The sequence below is a fragment of the Astyanax mexicanus genome, chromosome 10 (assembly GCF_023375975.1).
Source record: "Astyanax mexicanus isolate ESR-SI-001 chromosome 10, AstMex3_surface, whole genome shotgun sequence".
Taxonomy (NCBI): Eukaryota; Metazoa; Chordata; class Actinopteri; order Characiformes; family Acestrorhamphidae; genus Astyanax; species Astyanax mexicanus.
In genome coordinates, this window is record NC_064417.1 from 47,151,487 (window position 1) to 47,164,767 (window position 13,281).

General features: G+C 43.6%; 1 protein-coding gene across 1 annotated transcript; it reads left to right on the plus strand.

Annotated features, from left to right (window-relative positions):
* Positions 1 to 276: 276 nt before the first annotated feature.
* Positions 277 to 5,966, plus strand: zic6 (zic family member 6). Its single transcript, XM_007237508.4, has 2 exons — positions 277 to 2,520; positions 4,404 to 5,966. Exons 1-2 carry the CDS (start codon positions 1,551 to 1,553, stop codon positions 5,000 to 5,002), a joined length of 1,569 nt encoding a protein of 522 aa, XP_007237570.3. The 5' UTR covers positions 277 to 1,550; the 3' UTR covers positions 5,003 to 5,966.
* The last annotated feature ends 7,315 nt before the right edge of the window (positions 5,967 to 13,281 follow it).

A 13,281-nucleotide genomic window follows, 5' to 3' on the forward strand; every position in this document is an offset into this window, starting at 1 on the left:
ACACAAAGTATAAGTGCAGAGGGAGGGGAGGGGATGTTGGCGGGGCAAAGACTGTGAATAAGCGTACAGTGGTTAGGCCAAATAAAAATAAAAAATAAAATATTAAATCTGCTAATGTGGTTCGTTTTTCGTTTTGAAATACAATTGATCAGATGAAAGCCGCGAGATTAAATTGAGAAACCCAGTAAAATCCACTAGACATCTGTATAATTTTAACTGTATAAACATTAGATAATTAGATATATAAATATATGATGGTTGGTTAAAATATTTAAAAATAATAAAAACGGTTATATGTGATGCAACAATTATTAGTAGCCTTATTGTTACGAAGAGGAATTTTCCTGATACGAAATGTATTAGTAAAGTTTTAATGTTACTGTAAACCCTGTAACGTAATGAAATGGAGAATTAGGCCACGCTTTCTTATGTAAAATCCTATTTTTTCTGTGGCGTGAAACTAGCCCACCTTAAAGCGAAAATATAATTAATTAGGATGATGTTTTGCCCATATTTCTCAGTGGGTCTTTAGAGTGCCAATTCGCATTTTAGTAACGTCCCATTTGTGTTGCATTTGAAAAATAGCCAAGTCTACATGTCCAAACGGACTCCATTAGAGTCTTGGTAGTGGCTACCCTATGGCTAAGAAGCACTTGGAAGTAAAATGACAGTGTCATTGTGCTGTCGGTTGTGTTGAAATCGTGCCAAGCGTAGTTTGCCTTTGTCAAAAAATGTCTGTTGAAGAAATGAAATGATTATTTTAGGTGTGCTGCTGCCAAACCACACATCGCGGAATGGAAATAATATTTTTTGGTCTTTTCTCCCTGAACTCTTGAGACTTGGATGCACATATGAGGATATATCTGAGCAGTCTGGATGTACAAAGTGAATAAACACTGCCCATTTTGATTTCGCCTGCTTGTGCCGATTTGGCAGCTCGTTTGCTGGATCTTCTCGTTTCTTTTCGGACTGTATAGTAAGAAAAACCTTCCTGCATTCTCCTCCTTCGACGAGGCGAGTGTGGAGTAGATGCTCTACCATGAGATATTTTGCAAGTTGTAATCTGACGCCTTGAAGTCAAAGAGGCGGCGATATTTGGCAGCGCATAAGCGGCACATATCAAAGCATTTTCACTGCGAGATTTGAAAACGGAGTCGTGTGGTGAACGCCTGCGTGTCCCTTTTAAAACAAACCCAGTCGCTGTCAATCACCGGGCATTCCAACCAATCCCCAAGCGCCCTTTTTTTAAACCCAGGTTTGCCTGCTGTGCTTTTATATTGCAGCCTGGCCTGGTTCGGAGCATTTTACTACCACGGTTATTGCCACAAATCAAGAGGGCAAAGTGAACGGCATGGGACTCGCACCGGCTCTAACGAACTCGGGTCCGATTCGTGCGTCCGCGAGGTTCACGGCCGAGCGCTGCACGTGCAGATGATACACGGGCTGGGCAGGGGCCAATGGGGGACACGGTCTTGTAGGGGAAAAAAGCTCGAGCGTGAAAAGGTTCGGTTGATTTTGCAGACCCACAGCCAAACTTACCACAAATAACAATGACAAGCCTGTCGAGGTTTAGTGGCTGCCCTCTTTCTTGCGTCAACCCTGGGGAGAGCAATACTGAACCCAGTGTGGTGCTGCCACCTTTGGCAGGGGAGCACATGGGGCACCCCACTGGCACTTCCTTAAAACTCTGCCCCTCGCACAATCTGCGAGACTACCCCGAGACGAGGGCCACTGCTTATGTTGACCATTCGGCCCCCCACTTTGCAGACCCTGGATACACGAGCCACCGCTTAGAAGCCAGTCCTAGGGGCATTATCATTGGGACAAATCTGTCAGGAACGGGCATGCCACCCGTGGCCGAGCAACTGGCGCCAAGAGCCAACCAACATGGCGCGATTGGAAGGTACCGTGACCTCCACGGCTACAGAGATGGCAGGAGCCACGCGTTCTTCGCCACGTACCAAGAGCAGGCCCATAGCTCCGCCGCGGCTGACGCCGCCCGAGACCTCAGCAGCCAAGTCATGTTGGGTCTTCCAGGAGAGATTCTCTCGAGGGCGCATCCGTATGGCCAGGCGCACGGCGGCGGCCCTCGGGCCAACGGCCAACAGCTGGTCACCCAGTTCTTGGGGCTCTACAAGCCGCTGAACATGGCCATGCAGCGGGGCGGGGGTGACGCGTTCCTCAGGTGCTCCAGGCAGAACCTCGCGCACGAGCTGGTGTGCAAGTGGCGGGACGGCCAAGAAGGTGCTGGCAAGCCGCCATGTGCCAGGACCTTTGGGACCATGTACGAACTTGTCACGCATGTGACGATCGAGCACGTCGGGGGACCAGAGCACTCCGAATATGTGTGCCACTGGGAGAACTGTCCACGAGACAGAAAGCCGTTCAAAGCCAAGTACAAGCTGGTCAACCACGTCAGAGTGCACACGGGGGAAAAGCCCTTCCCCTGCCCGTTCCATGGATGTGAGAAAGTTTTCGCCCGGTCCGAGAACCTCAAGATTCACAAGAGAACACATACAGGTTGGTCTGATAATAATAATAATAATAATAATAATAATAATAATAATAATAATAATAATAATAATAATGCATTCCATTGTGTAAGCGATTTTTTACCGAGCTTGTGTATTGTCTAATAGAAAAGTGTTAAAATAAAATTATCAAATGACGGATTTTTTTTTATTGCTAAAAATTTATTGGGTTATTGGTGCACTGTGTTTGAAAACTTCTGTCATTTTAGGAAAAACTGTATTAGTTTTGATTATTTTGGAACTGTTGTTAAAACATTTAATGTCCAAACATACAGAAGCAGATTCTCTTTTGCAATTAGCTTTGTAATTGCTTGACTCACGCCAACAAAAAAAATGTACTCAGCACTTTTTTCCCGCCCAGCTGCGTTGTCCTCCTTTACTACAAACCAACCTTAAGCTCAAACCAGGAGGGAGTGTGGTGTAATAAATCAGTGTTGCTATGGAATAGGTTCCCTAGAGTGTTGTGTCACCTGACAGCTCAGGATAGCGGCTCTCGGTTTTGATTAACGCAGTAGATCAGTTGCGGTGGAGAGAGGAGGGAAGTTCTCCGGGGCAGTTGTTTGGGTGCCTCTCATTCATGCAGCGAAATAAATAAATAAAGCGCGGGACACCGGAGAGCTGTGACGTATCGTTGACGCTGCAGCAGGAACCGCTGCGCGCTCCCGCGGGCTGCGCGCTCCCGACTCAGCGAGCACTCGGGCCTCGGGTAGAACTGACGTCATGTCATTCCTAAAAATAATAACCTTTTGCTGAATAATAACCGAGCCTTCTTCATTGTGATATTTAGAGTGATTTATAGACTTTATAGGAAAATAACAAAAACATGAAGTCTACAAAGGCATTCTCATTTGTGTAGAACTGGAGGAGTGCCATTTAGTAGACTGCTGTGTTCCTTTCAGAGCGTGAAACAGCGTGAAACACTGCAGCAAACTTTCAAACGTTTGAAACACAACCCTCAAACCTCTCAAACGGCAGGTTTATTATTCATCTTAGGACTTATTATTCAGCCGGTGCTGCAAATTATTCAGCAAAATGGCACTTTAGTTTAATATGAAGGAATTATGAATTATGTCATGTAGTAACAAGCAAAATAATTTGTTTATGTTGATTTAGGTGATTTTTCTATTTGAATCAAATAAAATCAGTTCAATGGCTTGTTAGCACGTACAATATTTTAGTTAGTGATTTTTACAGCATAACTGCTGTTCAACTAATAATATATAACCGAATGTAGTGACGGAGCGAGGAATTGGAGTGAGACAATGTAGGCCCACCACTGACGTTTATTACTGACGTTAAATTATATTGGGGCATAAATGTCGGTGTGTGAAGTTATAGCAATGGAAATGAATTTTTGCATTTAGAACTGTGCAGTTTAAATATGTTTAACTTGTTGACAACTGAGAAGAGAACAAATAAACAATTAAATCAATACGTTTAGGCCAGTCAAGAATATCTGGGCCTAACGAGGGCCCACTGTGTAATGTCTAAGTATATTTTAGTTTGTTTTTAAGATTGCACAAATACAGCCGAGATGGATCTTGAAACGCACTAAAGAGGAAAAGGCTTTGTTTTGGTTCTAAAACTTTGCGGAACAGTACTCTAGTTACCCCACTTGCTCAATAGACCCTGAGAGAAGCACCTATACACTCTCCGTTCACCTGACTTCTGACTTGTTGGATGCTGCATGTGGGCCAGGTTTCCAATTGGGTTTTGTTCTCAAAAAAAAAAAAAAAACAACAGCCCTATCAATTTGGCCCGATTTGCAAGAGCGCAGTGGGTTTATGAGCTGATGAGTGTAAGGCTTATAACCCAGACTCCATTACCCGTAACCCGCAGGTCATTTTGTCTCCTCCTCTGCCCCCCGTTTAGGTGAAAAACCGTTTAAATGCGAGTTTGAGGGCTGCACTCGGAGGTTCGCGAACAGCAGTGACCGGAAGAAGCACTCTCACGTGCACTCCAGTGATAAACCCTACACGTGCAAGGTCAGAGGCTGCGAGAAATGTTACACGCACCCCAGCTCCCTGCGAAAACACATGAAACTGCACTGCAAGGCCTACGTTGGCAAAATGGGCGAGGATGGGGAGCACCTCGGCAGGCCCGGCTCTCCCGAGGTGACCGAACAGCAGGACACGTCCTCCTTGCCACCAGCCCCTCCTCAAGAGCCCCCGTCCCCAGAGGCCCTGAGCGAGCCGGCCCTGAGGTCCCGCTACCATCACTCGTTTGACAACAGCTTGGACTACACGGCGCACAGGCCGCAGTCCCTTCTGGACCCTTTGCTGATCCACCGAGGCAATTACAGGACCGAGACTGGCCAGTACCCGTGTGGCCAAGCGAGCCCCACTCTGGGCCCTAGCCACAGGACCTTCTCGCCACACTCACCTTTCCAAAAGAGTCTTGTGAACGGTTGGTACACGTGCCATGGTGGTGTGGAGACTTTCTCGTCCAAGCAATGTAATAATAATGTATGACGTGCGCTCGGTCAACAGGAGGAATTTGGGAATGAGCAGCGGGGGTGGGCTGGGGTGGTGTTATGGCCATGACCAGGTCATTTAGACATGAATTCAACATGTATGACAGCATTTCGGCTTTAGATAGCTGGATAGACGTGGTCTTTGGTGCCAAAGTGTCCTATATGTCAGCTGGCTAATTAGCATATAGTGCAATTTGATTGCTGTGAGCTTTATCCGTTGTACATGACCGTTATTCGTGTTGTTGAACTGTTGAACTGTGTTGATGTTTTTAACTGAAGCTTAGAGTGCTTATTCTGCTCTTTACTTAATTTGAAATGTTGTTAGAAATAGCCTATACATGCTCCCCTGTTTCTGCTGTTCATAAAATACAATATTTTATGAAACTGACGAATTCAGACAGATATATAAAAGGTCACGTCTTTTTGTATGTATAAGAGGATTTTACACGAACGTCCTGAGATGTTTTTAAGGAGACGCATAATCAAGTGTGTTGCTATGGCTAATAGCCTAATGTGGTGCAAATGCTATTCAAGCCTACTCAATGAATGTTACCAACGATTTTTTATTTATTTATTATTTTTGTGTATTTTTGTTCATTAAAGCCTGACTCCAGTTTATTTTTCTGGCAGAGACTCAAAAATATATATATATATATTTTTTTGTTATCAACCCCCGGTGGGTGAGATGAGACTTGGCCTACTTGACTGGAGAACCTTTTGTTTTATAGACACCAGTGCACCACAAAACCCCTGCTCTCCTTTTGTATGTGTCGACACTATTTCCTACTTTTGTGAAATTGCTAAATATATATAAATATACTTTCTTTTCGGTGGATAGCATTTACAGTCTCTCTTCCAGTCTCTCATAAGAATTAAAATGTTTAATTAAAATTCCACTGTATATATACTGTATCATTAATTATGCATTCAAGATTTCATTAAAGTGTCTCTATTCTCTTTGATCAGGCCTGGTGTGATTAAACTCAATGCATTCTTAAAGAAAGCCTGCTGTAGTGGTGTCGGAGTCGAGACTTGCGCGACTTCACTACCCTCTGTTTGTTTCTGTCTCGCATCGTGGACTATAGTCACATTCCTAAGAAATCAATCAGGTTGAAGTGAATGGCAGGTACAGTGACCGGGGCGATTAGTAAAGACACTGGAGGTTATTGCTCTGTGCTTGTGTGCAAAATTAAAATGTAATACAATTTTAGATTTTTTTTTTTTTTTCAAAAAATATTGTTGCCGTGAGAAATATCAAATAATCTTCCAGTGAGAATTCCGCAAACCTATGGAAATATTCACAGTTAATTGTGCGAAAACAGGGCTGGTAGAATTGCTCAATCTGAATTTTATGAAGACCTATGTAAATTAGCATACAGTGATCAGGAAATGTTTAGCCTACAAAAGTTTGCCTCAGCTTAGTTGTGCACTTGGTGCTTCTCGCTGCTACTTTTTTCGCTAATTCCCACTTACCTTTAATAAACATTTATTTAAGCTTGCGCTGGTAGGTATACTACCATTTATATGTGCGCTGCTAAGTGGTACGCATATATATAACAGTTCATTAATCGTTTCCAATAGTTATCATCCAAATCGGTGTTTAATGATGTTACATCAGGTGAGCTGGTGATGTTATTAAACAAATAATAGCTTTGCTTTTCAGTGCACCTCAAAATATGAACTGTTTTTTTTTTAAATAATATTTAGTGTATTTTACTACATTTTTACTTTTTACTTGCGTATGTTCTAATATGATCTCTTAAATATACGTTTATTGCCGAAATAAATATTTTTAAGTAATAGCTCTGGTGCCTAAAACTCAGATCTATGAGAACAAAACGGATGTAGGCCTACGTCCACGCTAATGACCCATAGCCAGTCCATGCCTGGCGTGAGCGTCTTTAATAGACGACACGAAATCCATTAAGTAATTAACTAACTCATTAAACTAAACGGCGTATTTTGCCGCAGTAAGCTTTTAACTGGCTGCTGAAGCGGTACAGCTATTCCATATTTAAGTCACGTGTCTCTGGTTTATTGACGAGTTTGGTAGGAGCAGTGTTTTGCCGTCAACTTTGCGCGCGCAGATAAAGAATGAGTTTGGGAACTTCTGACATATGTCTTCTTGACGGATCCATTTGTTGTGGAAGTGGCCCAGTATGACTACACTGTGGGAGGGGAGTAGCTGGAAGGTTGTTTTGTTTTCTTTTGACTTCTTTGTTGACTACATTCCTCACTGGACGTGAATCAGTTTAAGGATAAGTGGATGAATATTGCTTCTCTTTCTGGCAATATAAAGGTTTAGTCCGTATCGCATTGCTCAGTGTGATTTGAAGACCCTGCTAGGCTAATGTGCAGGCCTTTTTTACATTACAAATGCTAATTTCTGCCTGGGATGGTTATTACAATAATGCTGCTCATTCATAGTTTACGAGGACAATTCTCATTGTCGAGGATAGTGCCTTGGGCAGCCAATTATTGTAGTGTACTTAAAAAAAGAGAAAGTGCTGAAAAATCAGTGACCATAGAATTGAACAGACTATCTAGGCCACTGTTTTTTAAAACTATTTGAATGTGAAGCACGCAACATCACAAGTGTCTATGTTAACTGTTTTTCCTTTTCTTTTTTTTCCCAAAAGAAAAAGGTTACTCGGGCCTTTGACCACAAGGGGCTTTCTTCAAAATATATATCGACCTTGTTTTGAGTTTGTTCATGAATTTATGTATGTCTTGAGACCCAGATGTGATAGATTAATATATGGCCCTTTTGTGGATATTAACCTTATCTCGGATAATAAACATGAGGCCCTTCAGAATTAGGACAGAATTTTAGGAATTGTTCAAGTAACTTGGAAAGAAATGAGGGTACTCTTAGATGTAGTGAAACTTTGGAACATGGCCTGCTTTTAAATGACAGGACTTTAAGTAACATCTTGCATGTTGCACTTAGTGGTACTCCTTAGAGCATCAAATAGTGGCCTACCTGTGGGAATAGATGTCACTTTTCTGAATGGCAGACATGAATGATAGACAATCTTCACTTATGGGGGGCAGATTATAATGAAGGATGTTTAGTGTGTCTGGGAATCAGCTGTCTAATTTGACATATTTAATGTAGCAGTTGCTTCAGTCGTCAAAATGAAGGCATTATACATCTTTATAAGACCTCCACATGATGGCAAGCAATTACCACTGTTGTGTGTTTGAAGCATAAAAGGGTCACCTTTCTTTCCCTCTACAGAGTATACAATTTACTCTGTACACATTTCATAGCTTCAGTTTTATTCTGGCCATTACAACTATGTGATTCACTACATACCAAAACGTAAGCGCCGACTAATCTGTTGGGAAACTGCATGATTGTATTCTTGACACATTAAGCAAATACTGATCACGAACGCCTTCAAGCCTGAAATTTCTCAAGGTTTCCTTTACAAAATGACTGGTTGATTTAGCCAAACCATCTTGCTCTCACTGATTTGAGCATCTGCCCATAAACGTCAGGCTGAGGGTGGAAAAGGAAAGAAAAAAAAGAAAACACATTAAAAGGTTTAAACCATCTGTTTCAAGTTCTGCCTGTCAGTCAAACGTAACGGGCACCTCCCTTGTTCAGCAGTTGCAGTTACTTTGCCTCAGACCAATGTTGTTAGAGGACACTGAGTACATTGCACACTGCAGGCTTTACATTTTGGTGGCTCTCCTCCGCACAATAATTAGCAGCTCCTGTTAGCATGATGGTTGATATTAAATGACCTTAGACAACACTGACACAATCTGACTCCCTGCTGTTAAAAAGAGGCCCTCAGCCAGCCATTATAAGCCTCACAAAGGTCCAGTAAGGTGTGCGCTGTGTGCTGAATAGAAATGAAAAAACAGCTTTTTTTGATGAGCACTGGAAAGGTGGAAGTATACGCTTTTAATCGGATGCAGTAGGAAAATACATACTGTATATTCCCCCATATTATTTAACTTTATCTTTGCTATATTGTACATTTCAAAGCAACAATTAAAAGGCTTGCTTGAGGTGTGCTGGTGACATTGGTTTTGGTTGTTCCAACACTAAAATAAATAAAACACAAACACTAACAGTATATTTGAAAAACTTCTCCAGGACAATGACCTCCTTTTTTACAGGGCTTGTAAACCTGTTCCATTTTCAAGCTGCAATTCCACTCTTCAGTATAGACTTTATTCCCAGTGTCTGTTTGTTTTTGGCCTCAAACATGTTTCATCTACTCCCTAAAGTCTTTTGAGGACATTGAGACTGCTGCATACATAATTGGCCTGGATAAATGTCTTAACTTGAAGGGGAATAATCTAGTCTCCATTTGATTTGTTATCTAGGCGGAGTGGTCATGTATACATTGAGCGTGCCCACCCCGAAACAGGATTTGTTCCCCCGCCCCACGCCAACGCACTTTAATACCCACTGTTTATCAATTCTGAAAGCACCCGCTTTGTGTCTCCCAATTGGTGAAGCAATTGTTGTTTTCCGTAAATAACTGGCTAACCACACCCATGGCCTATTTCCTCTTAATGTCATTGCGAATGAACATAGGATGATGGAACCTCTCTCCACCCTGCACACTGCTCTACATTTACCCACGTAGCACTTTCTGCCTAGCAACACCAGGCTACGACGTAGGTTTGGTTGCAGGTTTTCGGAAAGCATAAGCGTGCTCTGCTGCCTCCTCTGACTCAACCTCTATATATACTCATTCGTACCCTCCATGCCGGCTTTTCAAATCCTTCCCGAGTCATTGTAGTAGAACTTGGTTTTGTGATACGGCCACTTTGGCCGTGATACATCCTTGCGACCAATGTAGGGTTCCTGTACAAGGGATGCTACAAGCTCTCCGCACCCTCTACCACTCGCAGTGCTCCCAAAATCCAAAATCAAGCATCCCGCAGAAGCCATGTGAGGTTGCGTCAGCCTGGCGAAGGGGCGGTGGCTGTGAAGGCCGATGGGGTGCAATTTTAATTGGATTCCTGCCTTTTTCCATCGTCCCCAGGTCAAGCCAGTGGTGCTGGTGCTCCCTGGCTGGAGCTTCTTTTCATCCACGGCTGCCCACCCCCTCCTTCCCAGCAGAAACCCACCAGTCCCTTCTCTCTCATCTGCTGCTCTGCTTGGAGCTCCTGGCCACCCTCTGCTCCCATCCCTCCCTTCGCATTGGCCCCTTAATCTGCGTGCCTCTTCAGTGTGGTCCTGTGGCAGGTGGGAGTTCTGTGCTTTCTGAAGTGCAGCTTCCCAAAAGCTCACATCCTTCGATCCTGTTTTCCTTAGGATCGTTTGCAGCCTTCCTTTTCTTGTGTACACACACACACACACGTATGTAAAAACAAGGGGAAGCAGGCATGTTTATGTGCAGATGTATGTGCAAGCACACAAACACACACAGTCCCAACCCTGGACCTCTGTCTCCCTTTGTGTAGCTGCAGCTCAGCCCTTTCCTCAGTGCAGTTTCCATTTATCTGTTTCCAAACAAGCCCGTGTACCAGGCTTTGGCACTCACACGCTCCTGATGCTAACCGTGTGTAATGAGAGTGATGCTAGTGATGCAGACAAATTGATTTTAGAGGTGAGACTGTAATGAGCCTATCAAAGAGATGAATCGTGGGAGAGCGGCGAGAAATGCGACTCGACGAAAGAGTCGTCTCATTGGATGTCATGTTTCCTGCAAATCTCAGCGAGCTAATTTGTCTCATATGTGCCTCCGGTTTTATCAGGGGAGGGGGGCAAGAAAAAAAAAGAAAAGACCAAAATACGACCATGCCTCAGCTTGACAATTAACACAGATTTGAAAAGTGCATTAGCTGTGTAAGGATTCATATTGAAGTCGCTGTGAATTTTCGGACTGAATCAGTAATGTCTGTATATTTGTGGTGTCTCTTTGCTGGCAAAATGGCAAATGAGAGCTGTTTAGTGCCCCAGAGCCTAGTGCTGGCGACCGAGCCGGCTGATCCCTTGGATTTCTCTCTCATCTTCATCCACAGAGCAGTTTTCTTGTGTCAGTGGTGGTGCCAGTCCCCTGTGTAGCTCAGCTGGTACCAGATTATTAAATAGTAGCCTATTCATTTGCTGGACATTCAGCTCTGCTGTCAAACCCTAAGCTCCCTCCAATGTGGGGGTTTCTTTTTTTGCATTTCTCCCTCTGTTTTTCGGTATGGGGTAGAGCTCGATTCAACACAGCTTTGGTTCGCTAGCAGCAGCCCGGCGTATCCATTCCAGTATCTGACGCATTTTTGTTGTTTGATGCATTTTGGGTTTTTCTCTTCGCCCCCGTGGACATTTCTAAAAAGATATCTTCTTTTTTAGCTCTCCTTCTTTTTCATTCATTATGCATGCCTTACATAAGAGATATGTGACAGTTTCTGATGATGGCTTCTCAGGGCACCAAGGAAGACATTAAAGGCTTCTTCTCAATCAGTTGCTTCATGCTCCTGTATGGCTGTTGACACAGGTTTATCTTCTCGCAGAATCCAACACAACAGGTTGCGTGTGGGCTTCTGGAGGTCCGAGTTAGAACAAAGTCAGCCCTTTTTCTGTCCGTCATGGGCCGAGTCCGTGTGCCTTAGATGCGGCCACCCACCCACCCCTTTTCATTTGAAGGGGTGTTGGGTGGGGGTAACTTTGAGTATGCCCCTGACTCTCTCTGAGAAGCAGCGCCATGCTTTCAGAAGGGTGACCACTGCCATCAGCCCTTTCCTCTGATCTTCCCTCCAGATCCTTTTCATTAGAGATCAGCTCTGTGTCCTCCACTTTTTGGCAAGGACATGCTGGCAGATCTCATGTATGTTAGAGGCCAGCTGAACATGCTAAAAAAAAGGGTGGGAAGGGAGAATGGGGGTGGGGGGGCACACTGAAGCCAAATGATCTGCTCTCGAGTGACATAGCCTCAGAAAAGAGACTCATCATGATGTTTTTTTTAATCTAAATTATATGTCATTATTTAACGGCGTTAGTCAATGATTTACGTGATATGGAATGCATCGTGAATACTTGTGAAAAAATGTTAAAGTGTCTTTGATCAAGGCGCCCAAAGAGCAGCATCCTTTCCGTTTGACAAACTGGGTAGCAAGAAGCCTTAAGTGCCTATTGTCTTTTCCTCCCTCAACACCATCACTTTTCATTAGCAACAATGCGGGCTGTCGTGAGATATCACATTTGAATTTTTTATGAAATGCCCTGCCTTCTGAGATGGTGCTTTAAATCAGGGACCACATTGATCACGATCCAGGGTATTTCAAAGTAGTGTGTAATCGCGGGTGTTTAATTTTATCTGTAGCAGGATGTGTCGCGAGGGGGCTGTGTAATCAAGCTTGTGAACTCGACATCTAAAGGAAGGATGGCGTTTCTGATCACGTCCCTTATTGAAGTCCATCCATCCTCTGAGCACGCCACTGTCAACACACTCAAACTAGCACTCGCCACTACACAGTGACTGAATTAACGTATACTTGACACAGCCTCTTGCACTGCATCTGCTATTTGTGTGTGTGTGGTGTGTGGATGTGTGTGTATGGTGTGGATGTGTGTGGTTGTGGTGGTGTGGTGGTGTGCCTGCAGGCCAGTGGTTCTGGAAACAGTAAGTGAGCATTGCTGTAGTGATCTTGCTGTTAACCTCTCAGCATTACACTAGCACCTTGAGGCCAAACAGAACGGTGATGGATGGTAGTGTGGATATAGCGAGCTGAGGGTTTAAAGCAGAACCTGAGGATTTTTCCCCGGGCCCTTTCAATTACAGTCTGAGCTAGCTCACTCTCAGTGATGATATGTAGCTTAAAGGCCATGACATTAATGGTAGGGACAAATCGGATTTGGTTTGGTGCTGACCAACCACTCTGAGGAACACAGCTAGATTGAGTAGTGCAACGGTGGGGCCAAGACTCCTTCGTGCTACTTCTATTTCTTTCATTGCTTTAACTGCAAATTCACTTTTAAATTCATGCTTAATCATGTATTTAATATGTCTCAATAACAGCATATTTCTCATCAGGTAAGGATTACGCCAAGCTCTTGAGATCCTGCCCATTTTATTTCAGTTTTCCACAGACTAGGTTTCACCTGCTGTTCCAGATTAAGAATTAGGTGTTAATTTTGCTGGTCACCCAAGGTGTTTCACTGTATTATTATGGAGCATTTGAATTTGGATCCTCACTGACATGCCAAATGTAGTGGGATGGGAAGTAGTATCATGTCCCATTATTTCTATCATGTCCCATGGAAGCTAAAGAACGCTGAGCTGACCTGGGAGATATGTGTGTAAGGTGCTTCCT

Coding starts and splice junctions, on each gene's coding strand:
- zic6 (XM_007237508.4), top strand. CDS start 1,551: ATGACAAGCCTGTCGAGGTTTAGTGGCTGCCCTCTTTCTTGCGTCAAC. Junction 2,521..4,403: donor TCACAAGAGAACACATACAG/GTTGGTCTGATA, acceptor CCCCCCGTTTAG/GTGAAAAACCGTTTAAATGC.